Here is a 22907-nt window from a genome sequence, read left to right on the forward strand (position 1 = left end):
CACTGAGCGGGTAAAGGCGGCTCGGGTCCCAGGAGAGGAAAGCCTTCGCAGATGACCCCGGGGCTCCGTGGCAGCCCCGAGTGAGCAGGCCCCGTGCTGCACACTTGGTGTGTCACTGTGGTGGCTTCTTACATAATCTTGGATGGGCAGAGCGGCTGCAAGCACAGTACAAAGAATCCCCTTCCTCCAAACTATCTGAGAACAAGTTGCTGACGTCACTCCTTAATATTTTTACTGAGGGATTCCTACAAACCAGGACATTCTACGTAACCACAACCCGAAGACCCAGATTAGGAAATGCATGTGGATACATTGTTACCGTCCCATCCTCAGGCCCCAGTTTAAGCTTTGCCAGTCCCAGGGCACGTCCGTTACAGCAGAAAGATCTGGTCCGGAGTCACGCCTGGCCACGCTGCCTCTCCTTCAGTCTGAAACAGTTTGCCAGTCTTTCTGTAACTTCCACCACCTTGACAATTTTGAAGATTGTTACAAGCTAGTTACTTTGTAGGCTGTCCCCCATCTTGTTTCCTCCAGGTGAGACTTGGGTAATCAGGAATCTCAAGAGCCACTCACGACATCCTCTCCCGTGGCACGTGGTTGGGTTTGCCCCCGGCTGCTGGCACTGGCTGACACCGTCCCTGGGCCAGGCGGCGTCGGCCCGGCTTCTGCACTGGCCAGTCGCTCTGCTCCCCTTGTGGGTGCTAGGTATTCGGGGGAAGGATCGGAGACAATGTAAGTAGCCTGTCACTAGCTTCCGCCTAGCTCACTTGTTTATATCAGAATGAGCCCCGTTTTCCCGTTTTATCCAGTGGGTTATAATATCCCACTGTTACTGTTTTCTGCTCAGATTCCCTCAGATTTGGCCCTGGGGCTGCCTGGAGCTGGCTGCTTCAGCAACTTTCAAACAAGGCCTCTGAAAACAAGTTTAAGCAAGTTTATTCACAAAATGCATTGGGGGGCCGGTAGTTGAGCTCATTAGTAAGGTGCGGGTTCATTAACGTGGAGCTCAGGCTGACAGGGCTGTGAACGGACGCGGCTGCTCCCACACCCGCGCTTTCCCCCAAGGCCCCGCAGCCCTCTTGTGCTTGAGAGCATGTGGCAGCACTGCAGGGCCACTTCAGACAGCGAAGCCGCCGCCGAAAGCACCGCCGTGTGGAAAACGTGGCACTAGTAGACCGTGACGAGCACGGGAGTGCCGTGTGAGAGGCACGGGCGAGGCGGGCACTGCCGGCTCCACCACACCTGGTGCGTGGGGCGCGTGCGTACCGGTGACCCCAGCGTCCCCACTGTGCAGGTCCCCCAAGGCTGGTGAGAGCACTGGCTCTGAGTGGATTTGGGGTTACAGATAAGTGTTAGGGAGTAGGCGATTTGCACACATGGAATCCATGACCAGTGAGGCTCGACTGCATGTGTGTGTGTGTATGTGTGTAACACGCACAGACACACGTACATCTGTGTTTCTGTATCCGTGTGTTAACGTGAGCTCACAGTATGTGCCTCCAGGGGCAGTGAGCGCCACAGGGCTGGTCCTCGTTCTCCCCCTTCCTGTGTTTGTAACCCGGCTTGCGTTCTTGCTGTCTTTCCTGATTTGATGACCCCCTGTGCCTGGTCTGACCCCCGCCCTGGGCTCTGCGCCCCCACGGGGTCTGTAGGAGGAGCCCCTGCCTCTCGTGGCCCTCTCTGGCTGCCCTGCCTGTGCCACCGTAGCTGTCGAGAGGGTGGGTTTCATAGAAAGGGGAGAGTGGAAGGCGATGAATGACGAAATACGAGGACACAGTGGCCGGAGAGGAAATAAAGGGGGTGACGGAGGAGAGGGGGCGTTGGCGGCGGTGCGGTGGCCGCGCTGGCCTCCAGGTGGCGCCCCAGGCCCACGGACGCGGCGCTGCTGGCTGCGGGCGGGACCTGCAGGGGCCGGGGGCGGGCACGCTCTCTCCACCTGGTTTTCTGCGGCGATTTGGACCTCTGTAGCCTGGACAGCAAGCCGGATTTCCACGGAAATTGTGGTTCATTTCAGTAGCTCTCCTGACAACGATAATGTTACAGCAAACGTAAAAGTGGGCTTGTTTAGACGTACTTTGATACTTCTAATGAAGAGCAAGCTCACCCTGCTGTGAGTTGGCACTTAGGAAGGGTAAGTCCTTGAAAGGACTCATGGCGAGCTATCCTGGTAAATAGTATTGAGGTCCAGGGTCACAAAACCAACAGGTATACTGTAAGGTGAGAAAAAAAATCAGTTCTTCTCAGAGGAACTCAAGTTGGATTTGCTTCCGTCTTCTCCGTAACGCTGACTGCCAGGAGCAAGTGGAGCCGAGCTGCAGCTTTTGGAAAGACACTTCTGACCAGGGATACTTTCTGTTTAAGTAGGTTGTCATTTCACACTCAAAAGCAATAGGAAAACATGCCCAGATATTTCAGAGGCTCAAAAAATATATTGCTCTTGAGTTCTTGAGAAAAATTGCTTGAAAAATGTAGTCTATCTAGATAACTAAGAAACCAAAAATCAAACATCAGAAAAGTGCCCCAGCCCCATCTGTGAATGCAAAGTCCAGGCCTGAGCTGGGCAGCACAGTGAAACGAGACCAGTCCGAAACGCAGTGCATCGTGAGTGTGAAACACGCACTGGATTCGAAGACTTGGCATGAAAAAAAAAAGAATGTAGAATATCTCCTTAATGTTATTTGTACTGATTATATGTTGAAATGATATTTTGGATATATTGGCTTAAATACAATTTATTGATGAATTTCACCATTTCTTTTTAATTTTCTAATGCACCTAGTAGAAAATGTTAAATTACTTATGTGGCTCATGTAAATGGATTACAATTGGTTAAACATAGAATTAAGTATAAATATCCTTTACAGCACTGAGTGCAAAAGCTCTAAATCAGCTGTTGAAAAATTAGTTTTATGGAAAAACAGCAGGCTAATAGTGGATGGGGGTGTATGGGTAGGGGAAGTAAAATCACATTAGAATCATTTATTCAGCATTTTTCTCTTCACTTTATGGTGTCTTTTGTGTTTTATTTTGTTTCTTTGTTATACAGTATCTTTTGATGACTGAAGTTCTTAATTTTGATTTGGCCAACATTTCTCATGCTTTTTTCTTTTTATGGTTAGTGCTTTCTGTCTTAGTTAAGAAATCCTTCTCTACTCCAAGTCAGAATGATGTTTATTTTTCTTTAAAGTTAAAGCTTTGCTTTTGACATTTAAATCTCAGCACCCCCCGAGTTGATTTTCCCATCTTCTGTGAGCAGAGGTCCGCTTTCCCTCGTCCGGACGGACACCCGTGTTTCCCCCTTTTGCTCCAGCCGTGTTTGAAAGCTGCGTGTGTGGGCCTCTTTCTGGTGGCAAAGTTTCTGCAAGGGCTCAGAGAGTGAATGTTTTCCGCTGTGAGAGCTGTGGGGCCCCTGTCGTACATACTCAGCCTTGCCCTCGTGCACAAGCTGCCACAGACACCAAGGAAATAAATGAACCTGGCTGGGTTCCGATAAAACGTCATTCATGGACACAGAAGTGTGAACTTCATGTGTCACAAAATATTATTCTTTAAACCCTTGTTTCAGCTACTTAAAAATGTCACAACCTATTTTAGCTTGTAGGCCACAGAAAAAGCAGGCTGGAGCCGGTCAGCCCCTGCACTGCCATTTCCGTGGCCCTCTCCCGGGCCACCCACCTTAGTGACCGCAGCGCCCGAGAGGCCCTGTGTCTGTCTGGTAGTCCCCCCACTCCCCGGCTTTCAGCTTTGTTTTGGCTGTTCTTGGTCCTTTCAAGTTCCATGTAAATATCACAGCCAGCTTATTGAGAGCCATGAAAAACCCTCTTGGGATTTTGGTTGGTGGATTCAGGAATAAGAGCTCTTTCTCCACATATTTAAACCTTCTTCAATGTTTTTCGGTAAACTATTACAATAGTTTCTGTAGAGGTTATGCACATCTTTTCCTAGATTTCTGTCTGGGTGGTACTCTGTAGATTATCCTATTCTTGCAAATGCTGTCTGCTTTTTAACTGTTTTCTAATTGTTTGTAACTGGTAGGTAGAAATGCATTTTAACTTACAACCAACTTCCTTGCTAAACTCAGGTGGTTTTTAAAAAAGCGGTTTCTTGATTCCCTTGTGTTTTCCAAGTGCATTAGCTGCAGACACTTCTGTAGCACCGTGCGCCAGGCCCTGATCTAAGAGCTTGCATGGGTGGTGACATAGGCAGTGGTGCGGGGTCCCCGTTGTGAAGCCGGGGCGTCAGGAGGCTGAGGCCCTCGTCGAGGACATCGTGGCCCCTGCGGCGCTGGGACTGTCCTCGCCCTGCACTGCGGCGTCGGCGCGTCTGTGAGGCCTGAGGGCTCCCAGGGCCGGTGCTTCCCACTTCCCCCCGCCGGCGCCTTGCTCTGGGCAGGCCTCTGGGACCGCAGGGAGGGCACGTGCTAGAGGGCCCCCTTGACTCGGCCTGCGCTTTAGTGGGAGTGTTTCTAGAATTTACTCTTTTGTGATGACGTATGTTAGTTAGCCTTTATTGTTAGCCTTTGCTAATGCAACAGTTGAGAAAGTTCCATTTTTCCCCCAGTGTAGGGCTTTATCATGAACAGGAATTGAATTTTATTGAGTGCTTTTTTTGCATTGATTGTGGTGATTCTATCATATTTCTTTTTTAAACCATCAAATCCCATTTGTGGCTTTTCTAATATTAAACTGTCTTTACTTTCCTGGGATAACCCAGCATCACTATGGTGTATTATTTTTTAAATCCATTGTTAGATTCTAGATGCTAATTAGTATTTTTCCATTATATTCATGAATGAAAGGGGCCTGTGATTTTATTTTCTTCATGTGGTCCTTGTCTTGTTTCTTACCAAAGTTAAGAGTGAATTGGGGAATATTCTCTTTCTCTTTTCTGGAAGCGATTATCTACAATCAGAATGATATGTTTCTTGACAGTTTGGTGAGACTCACCTGTAAATCATCTGAACTTGGCGTTCCCTGTGTGGGGAAAATTTAAACTACTGCTTTTGTTTCTATATTAATTATGGGAGTGTTCAGGCTTTTTATTTCTTTGTGAGTCAGTTTTTATAAATTTCTTTTAAATTTTCAAAATTATTAGAAAAAGTTCTTGTCTTAGTTTGCTAATGCTGGAGAATGCAAAACACCAGAGATGGATAGGCTTTTATAAAACGGGGGTTTATTTCACTAAACAATTACAGTCTTAAGGCCACAAAGCATCCAAGGTAACACCTCAGCAATCGGGTACCTTCACGAGAGGACGGCCAGTGGTGTCCGGAAAACCTCTGTTAGCTAGGAAGGCAGCTGGCATCTGCTCCAAAGCTCCGGCCTCAAAACGGCTTTCTCCCAGGACGTTCCTTTCTAGCAAGCTTGCTTCTCTTCAAAACATCACTCCCAGTTGCACTCTCTTTCTTCCCCCCGAATCAGCTCATTTATATAGCTCCACCGATAAGGGCCCACCCTGAATGGGCGGGGCCACGCCTCCATGAGAACATCTCATCAGAATCATTGCCCACAGCTGGGTGGGGCACACCCCAAGCAAATCTAACCATCACCAAAACGCCTGCCCCACACAAAACCACAAAGATAATGGCATTTGGGGGACACAATACACTCAAACCGGCACAGTTCTTTTTCCTTTTTTCTTATCAGTTTTTCTAGAAATTTGTCTATTAATCTTTTAAAACCATCAGCTTTTGACTATGGTGATCCTCTGTATCTTTGTTTTTCTTTTTATAGATGTCTCTTTTTCTTTATTTTCTTTCTGCTACTCTCTGTGCTTATTCTGTTGTTCTTTTTTTAACTTCTTAAGTTGGACACTAAGCTTACTAGTTTTTATTTATCCTTTTTTTTACTTCTATAAATATAAAGTTGTTTTATGACTATATTATTGTGTTTTATAATTCCATATTCATTCATTCATCGCCTGTCACCTACCATGTGCTAGGCACTGTTCTAGGCATTTAATCAGAGATGGAGGATAAATGTTGTCAAATATCTTATTTGGCATCTGTTGAGGTTATCATTATGTTAATAGAATTCTTAATGTTGTGCAATTCTCACATTCCTAAAATAACCTTGACTTGGTCACAGTCTATCATTTATCTAATGCAAAACTGCGTTCAATATGTTAATATTTTTAAATAGACATTTATGTCTATATTCAAGTGAACTTGGCCTGGAGTTTGTATGTGTGTGTGTGTTTTGTTAAGTTTTAGAATCAAGGCTATGTAAGTTTTGTAAAATTAATTTAGGTCTGTGGTGGTTTGAAGCTATATTTACCCCAGAGAAACATATTCTTAAATTGAATCCATTCCTGTGGTGTAAAACCATTGTAACTAGGACCTTTTGATGAGATTACTTCACTTCAGGTTGGCCCACCTCATTCAGGATGGGTCTGAATCCTATTATTGGAGTCCTTTATAAATGGAACGAATACAGAGAGAGAGAGAGAGAAAGCCACGGAAGCAAGAAGCTGACTGGCATTGAAACCCGAGAGATGGAGGAAACAAGCAGATGCCGCCATGTGGCAGAGGAGCCCAGGATCTCCAGCAGCCAGTCTTCAGGAAGAAAGCGTCACCTTGATGATGCCTTGACTGGGACATTTTCCTGGTCTCTAACCGTGAACAAATAAATTCCTTGTTTAAGCTGAATTATTTCACGGTGTTTGCTTAAGCAGCCTAGGAAACTAAAGCAGATTTTGGCATTGGGGGAGTGGGGTGTTGCTACTGCAAATACCAAAAATGTGGAAATGGCTTTGGAATTGGGAAATGGATAGAAGCTAGAAGAACCATGAGGAGCTTGATAGAAAAGGCCTAGATGGCTTTGAAGAGCCTGTTAGTGGAAATACGGACACTAAAGGTACTTCCGATGAGGCTTTGTATGGGAATGATGAATGTGCTATTGTGAACTGGAGGAAAGCTGACCCTTGTTTTAAAGTGGCAGAGAACTTGGTGAAATTGAGTCCTGATGTTGGATGGAAGGCAGAATTTGAAAGTGACAAACTCGGACATCCAGCTGAGGAGATATCCAAACTAAATGTGGAAAGTGCAGTCTGGCTTCTCCTTGTAGCTTATAGTAAAAACAAGAGGAAAGGGATAAACCGAGAACTGAACTCCTGCATAAAAAGAAACCTGAAATTGATGGTTCAGAAAATTCTGAGTTTCTGGAAAGAGAGTCTCCAGAGAATAGAGCCCTGCGTGAGGGTTTAACTGAACGTGGAACCAGTCGGCCGTTTCAGTGCAAGCCAGGATTGGAGATGCAGTTATCCGGGAAGGATCTGTGGGAAGGGACCCCTGCGTGCTGCAAGCCAAACCAACATATCCTTTGAGAGATCTGTATGAACAGAACCACTGCCAACCTGGACAAAAGAGACAGAAAAAGGACAGACTGAAGGAAAAATCACTTCAAAGGCAGAACCGTGGAAGCTGAGGTCTGGACTGAAGCATCTTCCTGGGCCGGGAGAGTGGACCCCCCGACACATGTGCTTGGAGAGGGCAGGTCTTCCTCCCCACTGTTCAGGGAGAGGGCTGCTGCCCCGGGTTCTCGGAGGCTGGAGTCCGAGCCCTGGGGATTGCGGAGAGCCTGGCCGCCATCCCGATGCCAGGGTGGGTGGAGCCTTCACCCCAGTGCTCGGGGAGAGCGAGGCTGCTGCAGCAGCACTTGGAAGGGGTGAGGCTGCCGCTCCACCAGGCCCCGAGGACAAAACTTCACTCCCTGGGTGACTCTCAGACCTTGAAATCTGATGGGGTCTGCCCTGCAGGGTTTTGGAATTGTTTGGCACCCGTGACCTCTGTTTTCCTTCCAGTTTCTCTCTCTGGGAATGGGAATGTTTATCCTATGCCTGTCCCTCCCTTGTATGTGGGAAGCAGATATTTGTTCTCTAGGTTTCACAGGTTCACGGACAGAGGGGAGTTACGCCCCAGGACCAACCACGCCCATAACTGATTTTGATGAGACTTTGTACTTAGTATTGTTTCTGAAATGACATAAGTCTTTTGAGATATTGTGATGAAATGAATATATTTTTTATCTAGAAAGAACATGTCTTTTTGGGGGTCCAGAGGGTGGTGGGTGGGGGTTTGAAGCTGTATGTACCCCAGAAACACATGCTCTTGAATCGAGCCCATTCCTGTGAGTGTCGACCCATTGTAATAGACCCTTTTGATGAGGCCACTTCAGTTAACTTGTAGCCCACCCCAATTTGATGGGTCTTAAACCTATTACTGGAGTCCTTTATATGAGAATGAAATTCAGACAAGAGGAGAGAAAACCACAGAAGGAGGAAGCTGAAATCAACGAAACCTAAAAGAGAAGGGAAAGCCCAGCAGACACCGCCATGTGCCTTGTCCTGTGGCAGAGGAGCCCAGGATTGCCGGCAGCCGGTCTTTGGGAAGAAAGCATCGCCTCGATGATGCCTTGATTTGGACGTTTTCGCGGCCTCAGAATTGTGAGCGAATACATTCCCATTGTTTAAGCCAACCCATTTCATGGTGTTTGCTCGGAGCAGCTGAGGAAACTGAAATAGGGTCCTTTGGTTTTTTCCTTTGCCTTAGCACAGTTTCAGTCAGAAGAATTATCTGGTTCTCTAAGGTCTCATGGAACCTTCTGGAACCCTGAGGCAAAGTGCCTTTCCCTCCCCGTCAGTCAGAAGCAGATCTCCTCCAGTTGCTCTCTTCCTGAGAACTGCTGCATCTGAGCAGGAACTCGCTTCTTATTTGCCCAGCAGCGTGTGAGCATAGCAGCCCATGGAGCACGCATGTTCTTGTGGTCAGCACCTGCTGACCGGAGCCTTCAGGGCACATGGTCAGGAGTCGAGGGGCCTGGAAGAGCCTGTGTGGCTCAGCAGGCCGCCCCCACCTCCCCACTGGGGACGAATGCTGGGACCAGCTGCCCGGCACGGGGGGTCAGTGGGATCCCAGTCTTCTTCCGTTTGTCCTGTCCACTCACGCTGTGGCTGTCCATAGGAAGTAGGGAGGGGAGGTTGTCTGCACACAATTAGGGCCTTATCTCCTCGCAGTGCCAAGTCTCTTTCATCCTAAAGTTATCTGGAGGCTGGCTGCCCGTCTCTCTGGCTCGACAGACCCCGTCAACTACCGGTCCTAGAAACTCCCCCGTCTTGCTTAGTCAGCAGCCCTCCTTGTCACATTCAGTCCCTGCTCACCTGCCACCTCTTTTGAGAGGCCTTCCGGGCCCATTCAGCTGGCCCAGCCTTCCCTCCAGCTGCCTCCCTCTTTCTGGGCTGACCTGCACACTCTCTTTGCAGTTGGCTGCCAGACTCACAGTGGCAGTGGCTGTTTCCCTCTGGTCCTTGCCGTGTCCCCAGCCCTGGGGCGGTGCCCATCATGGGTACCCGGTGTAGTGGGTGCTGTGGGAGTCACTGGATGAGCGGAGAGGCTGGGGTGAGGGTGGCACCGTCCAGTCTACGTGGGGGGCCACAGCCCACATCCCTGCAGTTGCCCACAGCTGCCCTCATGCCAGCCCTGCCCGCCACACAACACACTTGGAATTCCCTCTGTCTTCTCACGATGTATGCAGCAGGTGCTCAGCAGACACTGAATAAACCTGTGTTTGGGGGTGTGTGTCTGCATGGATGGTGCATCCAGACGTGCTGTTTTGAAAGCTGATGCCCGACAGGCTGGGTTTTGGTCCATGATGTTTCAGGGCTGGCCACTCCTTGTCTCACTGCATGTGTGTGACGTGGTCTCTGGCCTGCCGAAGGGCACTGATGTGGCTGCCAGGCCCAGATCGGGCATCGGCCCAGCGTGTAGCTGTGAGCGGCTGGAGCGATTGCCACCAAATAGGACCCAGGTGTGTCCTGAAGCCCAGGTGATCCGTTTGGAGGCTGTAGCCAAGGCAAAAAGGGATGAGACTTACCTCTGGAAAGGTGGAGACAGGGTCATCATTCTTCGAAGATGACAACTACCAAGAAAATAAAAAAATTAGCCATTAGAAAAAGAAATCGATAAGAGGGCCAATGACAAAATAAATGTACAAAAGTCAGTGCGTTTCTTGTATGTCAGCAATAACCAGTTGGAATTATACTTGGATAGTGTTCCATTCGCAATTGGAAACTGAAATGCCTCTTAGCAAGGCATGAACATAGCCAGAAGTTTACAGTAACTGTATTAAGAAGCCACAGAAGTTTTTAAAGGTCTGGAAGAAGTCAAGAGAGATACTGTGTTTCCAGGTGGGAAAGTCAATATTATAGAGATGTCATTTTCCTGAAAATAATTTATAAATTTAATGCAATTCCAATAAATATCCAGTGGATTTTTGGAACTTGGCAAAGAATATTCTAAAAGTTCATCTAAAAGAATAAATATATGAGAAGAGCCTTTCATGAACATGCTTGAAAGGACCAGGTTTAGGCCAGTAATGTCATATTTTTCCTTTTGTTGCTTCAAGTGGAGAAGTGATGATTTTAGCTGAGATTTGATTCTCTGTGTGATAAAATGACCCTTTATATATGCCCATTGTACAGGCCCGGCAGAAAGGCCAGGCTGAAGATATATTTTCTCTGTTTTGTGCGCTGACCTTTTGCTGGGTCTCGTGTCGAGCCACTTACTTTCTACGCCATTCTAAGAGGGTTCCTCGTTCATTTTTCAGGGACACTGACGTTTATAAAAGTAGCTCATGTTTACTGATTTTTGCTCTGAACCAGGTGCCAAGTAGGTGCCTTAAATGCATTTCTTTTCCTATAGAAGCTTACCGGCTAATTTTTCTTGGTTGTGGACAGTATAGCATTCATAGCAATAGCACCTCCTGTGGCTGAGGAATCTCATGCACCACTCGATTTACTCCTCGCCGTGTCCCCGAGATGGGTGTTCTCCCCATTTTCCAGGTTGACCATTAGCCCTCACCTGTCCAGAGTCTTGTGCAGAGCTGCCGCTAGCTCCCTGCCCACAGGTAGCTGCAGCGAGCAGACTCTGTCATCCGGAAGGTTCCTGACATGGAGAGTCTGTGTTTTGCCTCCTGCCCATGAAATCATTGCAGTTGTCAGCTGGTGGAAGTGACAGAGGAGAGCTGACGTTTCCTTTCTAGTCCAGAAACAAAATCTTGGTTCACAACAAAACTTTTGAAGGGCATTGGCACAACTGGTTTGGTGCATGTCCGTGCCTTGGCGTTGAAGGGACACGTGCCCTTGGCCCAGCCAGGCTGCGTCTCATTGCAGCCCTGGGTTGACCGGGAGGTGATTCTGACTGCACCATGTGTGACAGCCTCAGACCCAAAACCACCCAGATGCGGGCAGTTGGATAAACCACGGTGTGTCCAGAGGACGGAATGCTGTGCAGCAGGAAAAGTGAGCAAGACGCATGTGTGTGTGCCACGTGGCCGATGCCAGAGGCCACGCAGCAAAGGCTCCTTGTGTCCGGCGCGGCCGCCCTGCATGTGGGCTGAGCGGGGTTAATGGTCGCAGATCCACTTCCTGATTTTGCTGAGCTGCATTTTGCGTGTTCACTGTTTCTCTGTATGTGCTCTGGCGTTTGATTTCAGGCTGTTTTGCTGTGCGCGACAAGGGATCCCATTTGACCCGTGTCGAAGATGACAGTGTGGTTACTGAGGAGGGTGGGGTGGGCTGTTTCTGGGGGACAGGACCCACAGAATAGTAGTAGGTATTGCACTGGTGTCTCCTTTTGACGTTGAATACAGGTGTTCCTCAGTTTATGAGAAAAGGAACTTTCGGCAAGTTGTGTGTTATTCAATTCCTGAGGCCATGGGAGAGGATGTTACTTAAAGCAAATAATCACTCCCCTCCCCATTAACCAGGCTTTTGTTTACTGAGTTTGCTGGAAGCAGGGGAAGGCTCTGTTCAGGGCGTTTTTATGTCCAGTGCATGCGGTGTTGGGGTGGGGGCCAGTTGGCAGACACCCCCAGTGGCAGCTCCCCACCTCCCCCCCCCTCCGCAATGTGCACCCCAAATCCTGCTTCTGAGACCTCTGGTAGTATCTGAGGGTCAGGCTTTTAAGACATTATTTTAAGAACAGTGCTTTCTTCTCCTTGGAGCATTGCAACTGTGAAATTTCAAGAAACAGATAAAATTTTAAGGCCAATAATTTTTATGTGTATACCCTATATGTAATAAGTACTTGTAAATTTAAAAATCACTTTAAACCCAAACACCCACGTTTCTGGGGATAGTGTGTGTGGTAAAATGTCAGTAACATTAAGTCCCCAAAGCAAGTAACTGTTCACCTGCAAAATCTTGGAAACCTTTTCTAAGTCGTGTGCCCCCGCGGGCATGTGGGACACAGCGAGCCAAACGCTGAAAACCGCTGAGTAAGAGGTCCCAGCCTGCGGGGTGGGGGCAGCCGGGCGGGAGGGGACAGTGGGGGACAGGAGGGTCGGCCCACGCCCCATGACACACATGCGGGTTGCCACCTCCCCATTGGTGGGACCTTCAAAACTGCCTTCAGCTACTGACCTCATGGCCAGGGTGTCTGGGCTCAGAATCTCCAGTCTTTGAGCAGAGGAAGAATTTGCAGTCATGGCTGTGGGGACAGGGAGTGTGTCAAGAAGAAAGATAAATTTTTTTTTGACGAGAGAACTTGACTACCCGGAGCTGGACATAACAGCTTGTTAGTCGTCGGTGGCAACGTGTAGACATGTTTTTCAGTAAGCGCTAGAGTACTCAGACCATGAAGACATCTGGTAAACTGCATGGCACACAAGGTGGGCAGACCAGGTGAGTGGAGGTGAGCCGGCTGCCTCAGCAGCCTGAGGACGTGCCCTTGCTGGCCGTTCTCCTCCTGAGGGGGCTGCGGTTACAATCACGGTTAACGTCCATGGGGTCTGCTCTGTGCTGGGCACCGAGCTGCTCATTTTGTTTTATGATCCCATCCGATCTTACCTGCGGGAGGAACAGCCACTCTGTGGTCAGAGGCAGGCCGGGCTCGCGCGGCCCTCCCACGTTCCAGGTTGTTTTAGGTGCTGTTTCTTGTATTGATATATTTTAAATTTTTTTCTTCTGTTTCCAGCAACTAAGCCGGTTTCATACAACTAGTTCCTGTATGCTGTGTGTGGTAGTAGATTCTCAAATTTTACTATACATATGAAAAGTCTATAAAATGAGGGCTTTATAATGGTTGTGTTTCTCTGGAAAGTTGCTGATGTAGTTACGTGAGCTATGTATAAATCAGCCTGTCAACCCAGGGGTGTGCTTTTTAAAGCAAATAATCACTCTTCGACTTACCCCATCCCCATCTCTTGCCCTGTTAATTTAAATGAAAGTTTTGGGAATGCCAAAATTGAAATGTTTTGCAGCGGTGCGTTACGGGGCCTTTAGTGAAAGAATGAAAGTTTCTCCTGATTGTCATCATCCCAACTAATTGTTTTAAATTCGTAATCTCTTAAAAATAAACTTACCATCTTAAGATGAATGTTCCAAATTCTGCTACATTTTGCGATAAAGCAATAGGAAGGAGTTTCAACATAATCAGAAATACGAGGGAGTTAAGCCAGATGGCCTCTTATTGTTTCCACATTGTAACTCACCATTTGTGCATATTAGGCTCCTACTCTAAGTTCTGTGCCCTAAACGGGTTAATTTGAGAGCCAGCACAGCAACGCCAGATGCAGAGCAATTGCTCAGTAATCCTTATGAAAGGGGTTTTAATAGAATTTTAAATCCTCAGTGAGAGATTTACTACTCTGTGTATAACTACAGACAACACAGTTCTTCTTGGGAAGTAGTTTATTGTTATATTGAAATTCATTTTAGTCATTTGGCATTTTAACTTAAAAGCATTTATATAGCCATTACCTGTTCGGTTTGCTAATGCTGCTGTTTTGCAAAGCACCAGAAATGGATTGGTTTTTATGAAGGGGGTTTATTTGGTTACAAAGTTACAGTCTTAAGGCCATAAAATGTCCAAGGTAAGGCATCAACAATCGGGTACTTTCTCTGAAGGATGTCCATTGGTGTCCAGAAAATCTCTGCTAGCTGGGAAGGCACGTGGCCGGCGTCTGCTTGCTCCCAGACTGTGTTTCAAAATGGCATTCTTCAGATGTTGCTCTTGGGGCGTTTTGTCCTCACTTAGCTGCAGCTCCTCTCCAAAATGTCACTCTCATTTGCTCTCCAAAATGACACTCATAGCTGCACTGAGTTCCTTTTGTTGGTCAGCTCATTTATATGGCTCTAGCGATTTAATTCAGACCCACCCTGAATGGGTGGGGTAATATCTCCATGGAAATTATCTAGTCAAAGTCTTGCCCACAGTTGACTGAGTCACATCTCCATGGAAACACTCAATCAATAGATTCCAACCTAATCAAACACTAATACATCTGCCCCTACAAGATTGCCTCAAAGATAATGGCTTTTTGGGGGACAAAATACATCGAAACTGACACACTGTTTTTTAAATTAAACTTTTTATTTTGAATAATTGTAGATTCATGTGCATTTGTGAGAAATAATACAAAGAAGTCTTAAGTTTCACCCTGTATTTTTAGCCCCACTTAGTTAGCATTTTCCCTGCACCAGGCATTGTGCTAAGGCTTTCCATGTAGTCATTGCCAAAGCCAGCAGAGCCTGGAAGTGGTGGAGCTGGTCTTTGACAGGTAATCCATTGTTCCTTTGACAAATATTTAAGGAGAGCATGTGGGGACCCCCAAGGACCCGCCCTCCTGGAGCCTCCAGTCTGCTCTGTAGCTTACTGTGCTCAAACTATATGGCCATAGCAAGTTCAAAAACATGGAACACATCAGTTAATAACAACTTGATACATGCAGCTTGCCAGTGGGTAAATCACGGGCACTCAGCTCGTCTAGAGTGGGGTGGGGGTTTCCAGAGAAGGCCTTCCCAAGCCCAACTGCTCATTCTTACCAACTTCCACCAATTTTTGAAATTCAGAGATGTTTGTGAGGAAAGCTCATAGGAAAAGGATTCTAGCATTGCTTGTCAGAGTCCAGAAACTCTTGACCAAAACTGAGTTAAGTTCTCCAGCTGGCTCTGGGTCTTGCCCTCCAGTTCTCCCCACTTGCTGCCTCCTGAGTCCCACCCACCCCCTACCCCCACCGCCATCCCATCCTGCCCTCCAGTCCTGTCAGCTCTGCCTCTGCTGCTTCCCCTCACCAGCTGTCCTCTCCTCTTCCTGAGCTGCCTGTTTTCCTCCCCTGGAGCCCGGATTTGGTTATTTGCCATTCTGGAAAGGTGATTGATCCATTCAAGTGGCGGGATAAGAGGCAGCTCCCTGCTCCCCGCCCATTTGGGCATAAATCCTTTGTAACAATAATAATAACAATAACCACAATAAGTTTCTGGGCAGTGGGAAATTTGAACTCACTGTTTGAAAGCAGACAGCTTTGCAGGTGCAGACTTGTCCCCTCCAAGCAGGGAAGGACACACACGTGCTCACACTGTCCAGGAGTGGACACGGTCATGCAGCCCAGTCCTGAACCTCCTGCCCAGCCCTGGGCCATGTCCAGTGGTCCCCTGCCTTGCCTTAGGACTGAGGATATTTCTGTTTTCCCCACTGGTTCTAGGAGAGATTGCTTGTCTTTGAGTCAGCCTGGAAGAAGGAGAAGGACATTGTTTCCAAGGAGATAGAGAAGCTCCGCGTGTCCATCCAGACCCTGTGCAAGAGCGCGCTGCCCCTGGGGAAGATCATGGACTACATCCAGGAGGACGTGGACGCCATGCAGAATGAGCTGCAGCGGTGGCACTGCGAGAACAAGCAGCATGCTGAGGCCTTGCAGGAGGAGCAGAGGTGGGGGCCAGGGGTGGGGCCTGCAGAAGGAGTGGGGGTGGGGCGGGGCCAGGGGCCTTAGGGGTGGGTCCAGGGGTGGGGCTCTGGGCGGGGCTCTGGGCGGGCCTGCAGGGGGGGGCAGTAGTCACCTGGAGCCCCCCCCCCCGCCCCCGTCCAGCTCAGGAGCCTGGAGACCGTCCCCAAGGAGCATTCCCTTTCAACCCTCCTCTTCTTATCACCTACACCAGAGAAAAGATGTCATCTTCATTTATAGTGCACGTTTATATTGCATGTGTCTTTGTAGAAATTAGAGAAGACTTTGAGTTAATGTTCATATGAAAATAGATTTTGACATTAAAAAGTACAGACAACTTTGAAGTTTGGATATCACTTTCTCATATACATTATCAAAACCCCCAATTGTAATGGTTTACAATTTGAAAGTATTAAACTTTTTTTTTCCAAAAGAAATGCTGGTGAAGCCATTTGAAATTGTTACTGTAAAAAAAAATAGCCACTAAAAAGTGAGATTTATTTGAGGGTAATGTTTTGATATTCTATATTTTAATTATTACCGAATCTGGCATGAGTGTAATTATATCAACTGTGTTTTTTTTCCCCAGAAAATATGATTTTACCCAATTGTATATCTAAGTCCATATAATAAAAAGCTGCATCATAATGAGATTCTGCTCCTTATTATTCCTCTGCTTAGTTTTTTAAAAGTCCTTTAAAATTTAAAATGTACAACATGAAAGAAATTAGAAAATCATCAAGAGCTTTTTGAGGCCTGTTCTGGTGTGTTAATTGATTAGCACTTCTTACATTCTGATTTAAGACATTAATCAGTATCATCCCAGGAATGTCTTCCTTACGAAACCTGATTTTACCTTTTGGCAGGATGGTTTGAAAACATTACTTTTCTTTGTTTTGTATTTTATATGCTCACAAACCTACTGGGAAAGGTTGATTTTTTCTTCAGCTGTCCCAAGTATATTCTGGACGTTTTCCAGTATCCGGCCAATAGCTGAAAGGCCTCCTGTCCCTCACGGCCTTGAACGGAGGAGGCGGCGGGCGAGGAGGCGGCGGGCGAGGGGGCCCTCCTGCTTGGCGGCCTTTCCTTTGTGACCCCCAGAGCGGGAGAGGAGGACAGCTGGGGGTCTGCTTTCCTGGTCCAGGGGGAGAGTCTCTCAGAGTAGATGGGTCCTCACTGCTCCCTCCAGCCGTCCCAGAGGCTCTTGGTTTTAGGCATATAATTTAAGCACTTAGAGCCCATCAGTTGAGAAATATTAGTCTTCTTTTTATAAACTTCACGCTTGCCTTCACTTTCAGTTATGGCAGGGCTGTGGAAAAAGAGTTTGCCCAGGCTTGAGGATTTGGGCCTTTATATCAGAACCGTGGTACATTTACAGTTCACTCTTTCTCCTGTGTGGTCTCGCAGTGTCTTGATTAAGAAGCAGGTGTGAAATGAGACAGGACATTGATGAGCCCCCGGTTTTGTCTCCCTCAGCATCACAGACCGCGCCGTGGAGCCCTTACAGGCCGAGCTGGCCGAACTGGGGCAGCTGATCACGGAGCAGCAAGACAAGATCTGTGCCGTGAAGGCCAACATCCTGAAGAACGAAGAAAAGATTCAGAGAATGGTGTATGGTATCAATCTGAGTTCAAGAAGGTGAAAACTCGAAAGCTTCAAAGACTGAAAGTCATCCTCAGATTCGAAATAAAAAGGAAGATAGAAAATCATTCTGCTTTAAGTTTCAGTTTGCTAAGAAAATGAACAGTTTGCAGTGTCATTATCTAATTAATTTTCAGAGCTTTAGGCATATGAAGTATATAAAGAGGCCAAGCTTTCTTCCTTTCCCCTAGCTTGAGTACTTTTTAGTTGCAAATGGTCCTTCAGAACGCCTTCATGAGATTTTTGCAAGACTCTTCTTGTTCTTTGTGTTTCTGTAGTAGCCTGTTTTGTTTATTTCTGTTCCAGAATCCTCTAGCAGGTAAGTGATGTTGCCACACCAAGGGAAAGAGTAGTCCTTTAATTCACTATAAATCTAGTGAAATAACTTCTGGAGGTCGACTACTTATTGGACAATGATTATATTTTTTTAATAGGGACTTTATAAATAGAATAAGGCCTGAAAATGAATAAACTCTTGTTTTTAGTTTGTATTTGAAAAGGGTTAATTCATCCCATTTTCTTATAAGGTGCATGTGAACCATTTCTTTTTTTAACCTCTTTGTAATTGCAGATACTTCTTCACGTAATTTTGTTTTGGGCCCCTATTATCTTTTGTTTGTGTGTCTACCTTTTAAAGTTATTTAAAAAGAAGATTTCAGTGTGGCTTTAATGGACATTGTCTGGACATGAAATTGTCGTAGGCTATGTCCTCACTTTGACAATTTGTCCCTGGGTTTTCCCCAAGTAGATACTGGTGTGATCTCCAACATGTTGGCATTGTTCCTTTTTCTTTGCACAGGTGTATGCTACAATATGAGAGAGATGGGTAGCTTTGGAAAAACTGCATGAGGATGGCTTTAAAGGATGTACCAATTGCAAGACATTGTTTGATGCTACTAATTTTTTTTTTTTTTTTGAAATTGTTTTTTAAAGCAAGGGTTTTTTTAATACATGGGTTATATTTAGTTTTTCTACTTACATATAACATTGTAAATATTTATTAAAGTCTTTGGTTAATGTGTAAGGGGTTTCACTGTATTTGGAGACATACTTGCAGGTCTTAAGGTCTCAGTCCTGATACTTAATGTTTCTAGACATTGTATTTATCATGCAAGCTAAGGTGTGCCATTTTAAGGGTTAGAATTGCCTGACAAAGTTTTGCTTCTTTCATGATTATCAAAATGACACAATTTAGTTTTACTCAGTGCAATTTCCAAAATAAATCCTTTGCTGAGGTAGTTACGTGATTTTCTAAGCTGAGTAAGTTCAAGAACAGATGATTAAAATCTGCCATTTTTAAGCATTGACCTTTTCCCCTTTACTATAGTATACTGTAAAATTCTTTTTAACCAGATTATACTAAATACATTTTTTGGAGAAAGCAAGGGATCAGTGCTTTTTTTTTTTTTTTTCACTGAACTGAATGACTTACCCACAACTCTGAATGGACCCTGTCTTGCTTTGTTAAGATGTCTGCCTTTTATGAACTTGTATATATGAATAGAATTTTTGTGTAGCACAAAATGGCACAGATTGTATGTGAGTAGAATTTTGTATGAAGTAGTCTATCAAATTGTATCATAAAATTTATTTTTATTTTTTGCACAAATCATTAAAAATAATCACATTTTTAAATAAGTGTATGGATTGTACAGTTCAGTACACGTCTGTGAAAAAACATTTATAAGCATGTGGACTTTTTATTTTCAAATATACACATTTTGTTTTTCTTGTGAAGGAAGTTCAGGGAAATTTATCTTCTCATTCACCTTGTGGCACATCCCTTTTCTGTATGAGATGATGTTTTATGAGACAGGCATGCACTGATCAGGAATTTTCAGATCATTCATGAAGTGTTAGAGGGTCTCTGCATGTGATTGTTATTGTATCTTATCATAAACTAATTAAATCCTGATCTTATTTATTGTTTTGAAAAAATACACACATGGGATTATTAAAAGTTTTCCTCTACTTTGCTTTATTAGTTTTTAGGGAGTATTGGAGTCAGGCTTCAGGAATTTGAATTTAAAAGTTGAACTGATACTAGTTTGTAGAAAAAGGAAATGTGTAAATCTCCAGAAAAAAATAGCTCAAGAATAAAAATCAACCTCTCTACTGTGGTATTCATACTATTTTTCTTTTCAATAAGCAGCTGTAAAACTGGCAGCTGAAATCCGTGGTGAGAGAGGATGCCATTTAGTGACCCATGGGCTTTGGGTCCATAGAACGCTGTTCCGTGTGTGGATAGGATCCCTGTGACGGGCTGGTTGCTTTTCTAGACCGCCTTGAGCTGACGGGGGGGTTGCCTTCTGTTCAGCGCTGGGTGTCACTCCCGTGATGGTAAACGGTGAGGACCCGGCTCCATCTTCTGAATGCAGCAGCTGGTGCAGGTGGTGATGGAGCCAGGGTGAGACGTTTGCTTGAGTTTGCCTGAGCATCTGCTCCAGTGTAAGCCATGCTCGGACAGGATCATGGGGTCAGGGGCGCCCCCCACAGACCTGGACTTGGGCCCAGCTCCGTGCTGTCTGCCCAGTCGCCCCGTCTGTCACCTCATCTCAGGAGGCCACTGCGGCCTCCTTCAGGTAGTGTCCGTGGAAAAACCTAATGTCCTAAAGCAGAGCCGTTAACGATACAAGTAGAACACGGGCCCGCTAATGCAGGAGAGGAAGCCAGAGCTCTGACCAGGCTCCTGAGGTGAGCTGCTTTTGCGGTCAGGCTCTCTGTTTTACGCTATCCTAGGAGGCACTTTATTAATAAAAAGGTTTTTCATTTTTCTAAAAGATGTTTTGATGAGCGTGGTTTGTACAGGCTTTTAACCGGGGCAGAAGGAAGCCCCCCTAGTCAGAAGCCCTTTGCTTGCTCTGGGTGTCTTCATAAAGGGAGAGTGAGAAGGATTTCTTTTTAAAATTCAACAAGAGGAAAGAAACGTAAAACGACTTTCTGAACTATAAAACTTGGTTTTTAAGTCCATATTTAGAACTGAGTTCCAAGTTGATCACCAGTTTCTTCCACCAAGCAAACTGGTCTTCCTGGTGGAAAAGAAAATTAAAGTGCATATATTACCAGGCAGTCATGCTCTGGCCAGCCAGGGAGGAAGTTCGGCTTTGTAAACCAGCGTGTCCAGTGTGGTCACTGTTCCCAGGCTCTGCGACATTCTGCTCAGACAGCACGGACAGCGCAGGCCGTGAGAGCCACCCGCTCCGTGGCCTGCTTGGCCGCCAAGTTCCACCCAGCCCTGCATGCCATTTCCAGTCACGTATTCTAAAGGAAACCCTCAGCACCTGTTTTATTCTGTATTGCACTCTCGAATTTTCCTATTCTGTTCTCAGAAAAAGCTTTTTAAAATCGCCATCACCATGACATAACAAATCACAAAGGACTTAAGTTAGCCATTTGAAGTCCTAAAGCCAATATTCTGTTACAGATGCTGTGCTGGTTTGGATCTGTTATGAACCTCTCAAAAGACTGTTCTTTTAATCCAGTCTTGTGGGGGCAGACCTATTGTGGGTGGGAACTTTCGGTTAGCTTCTTTCAATTGAGATGCAACTCCACCCACTCAAGCTGGGTCTTGATGCATTAGTGGAGTCCTTTAAGAGAGCTCACAGAGAGAGAGAGCTTGGAGAAGCTGAGAGAAGCTAAGATACGTAATCCAGAGTTTGCCCCTGGGAGAAGCTGAGAGAAGCTAAGACAGAATCCCAGAGACATTTTGGATAAAGCCACTGAAACCAGAAGCTACACCCAGGAGAGAAGATTCAGTAGAGCCAGCCATGTGCCTTCCCATGTGACATTGGCCCTTCCTCAGAGAAGGTATCTACCTCTTGATGCCTTAATCTGGACATTTTCATGGCCTTAGAACTGTCACTTTGCAACCTCAAAAGTCCCCATTGAGAAAGCAATCCATTTTTGGAATACTGCATTTCGGAAGCTTTAGCAAACCAGATAGAAGCCAACGGTTAATGTATGTGGGGGCTCAGTTCTGGCCTGACGCCGGTGTGACCCCCGCATGTGTGTTGCTTACTGTTTCCTGCAGTTTTTGCAGGAGGTGTTGCCATTGTCCCCCTCGGTGGGGTGACCACTGTCCTAATTTGCTCAGGATATCGCAGTTGGGTAATGATTAGTAGTACCCCCCCACCCCTTCCAGCAGTGTCCTGCTTTGGATGGTGCGGCCCCTCTGCCTCGCTGAAACTTTTCCTGAGTGGTGGCCCCTGGCCCTGGCAGGGATAAGCGGAGGTGCCCCCGAGAGCCAGGGTGGGCTCTGTGGTCGAGACGGGGCCGCCAGCCTCGTGTTCTTTTCCAGAAGTCCACGGGGCGTCGGACATAATGCGTCAGGACTTCAGATGTGTGACAGGCTGCGTGATTCCCTGTGGAGAACGTGTGCAAATGTGTCTTGGAATCACAGTGGTGGAAGGACCTTACCACAAAAGCTCCTGTTGATGAAAAAGGTCGTACTGAGGGAATTTGCTAGATGGACGCTCCCTTGGACCTTTCTGCTGGTGATTTGGCTGCAGCTGTAGGAAGCAAGTCTATATAGTTTGCAAATGATGTGAACATTGCCAGGCAGGACAAATACACTGAAAATGACTGACTCCAGCTCAGCGAAAAGCAATGGAAGGAGCTGAAGGCTGCCCTTCAGGCTGGCGCTGTGGTGAGGACAAGAAAGTGGATGCCCCATTCGGTCAAAGCACCACGGAAACCCTCAGGGACCCTCTGGGTGTTCTCTGTTGCAGTGTTGGTGTCAGCTGAGGAAGCCATGTCACCGTAGGGGTGCTCTCCGGACCCCAGGAGGGGCTGAGCTTCCCTGCTCTGCTCTGGGGGCTAGGGGAGAGGGCGGGTGGGGGGTAGTGGTGGGTGGGAGCTCCCCCAGCAGCCCCAGGCGGGATGCACCTGATGACCTTATGTGCAAAAAACAGGTTTTTTTTTGTTTTTTTTGTTTTTTTTTTTTTTAAATCTTGTAGAAGCTTTTATTTCGGTGATGGAAAGAATGCAGTAAATGGAATCTATACTGATGAACATTAGGCATGCACCGCTACCTGAAACCACTGTTAAGTTTTTGACTGGCCTAAATCTTCACAACTAATTTAGGCACATCTTTGAATTTTTTGTACCCTGAAGTACAGGGTAAGTTAACTTCTTCTTGTGGCAGTCTAGTAATGAGAATTGTGTTTATTGTTTAGATCCCTTATTAACTAAAGGCCTCTAGACTCACAGGTGGCCTGTACTGCCTCCAGAGACCATACTTTACATAGGTTTTTAAGTAAATCATAGTATAGGAGAGGGAGATAAACTAGAAGGCTGAGGTGTACAGTTTGAACACTCCATAGATTTTTTTCCAGCACTGATAGTCAAACACTAGATAATGAGGCCTATAATTACAGTACCAAATTACTCTCCCGCCACCACTGCCCTTTGTGACACACACAAAGATGTGTACCAATCTCCCCTGAAACTGGAAATGAATCCACACAAATGGCAGCTGTTACCTGTGTAGTCCCATTGTCAAATTACAGGAGGCAGCTAATGGGACTTAGAGAAAAGCACAGTCCAACATAC

General features: G+C 46.3%; 1 protein-coding gene across 4 annotated transcripts in view; it reads left to right on the forward strand.

Annotated features, from left to right (window-relative positions):
* The window catches only part of TRAF3IP1 (TRAF3 interacting protein 1), a 74906-nt gene extending 55914 nt beyond the window's left edge, over positions 1–18992 (forward strand). For all 4 annotated transcript variants that reach the window (XM_037850082.1, XM_037850079.1, XM_037850080.1 and 1 more), the window contains 2 exons: positions 15480–15703; positions 17193–18992. In XM_037850082.1, coding sequence (XP_037706010.1) covers positions 15480–15703; positions 17193–17358 — 390 coding nt within the window. In that variant the 3' untranslated portion in view covers positions 17359–18992. The remainder of the gene's footprint in view (positions 1–15479; positions 15704–17192) is intronic.
* The last annotated feature ends 3915 nt before the right edge of the window (positions 18993–22907 follow it).

The sequence above is a fragment of the Choloepus didactylus genome, chromosome 9 (assembly GCF_015220235.1).
Source record: "Choloepus didactylus isolate mChoDid1 chromosome 9, mChoDid1.pri, whole genome shotgun sequence".
Taxonomy (NCBI): Eukaryota; Metazoa; Chordata; class Mammalia; order Pilosa; family Megalonychidae; genus Choloepus; species Choloepus didactylus.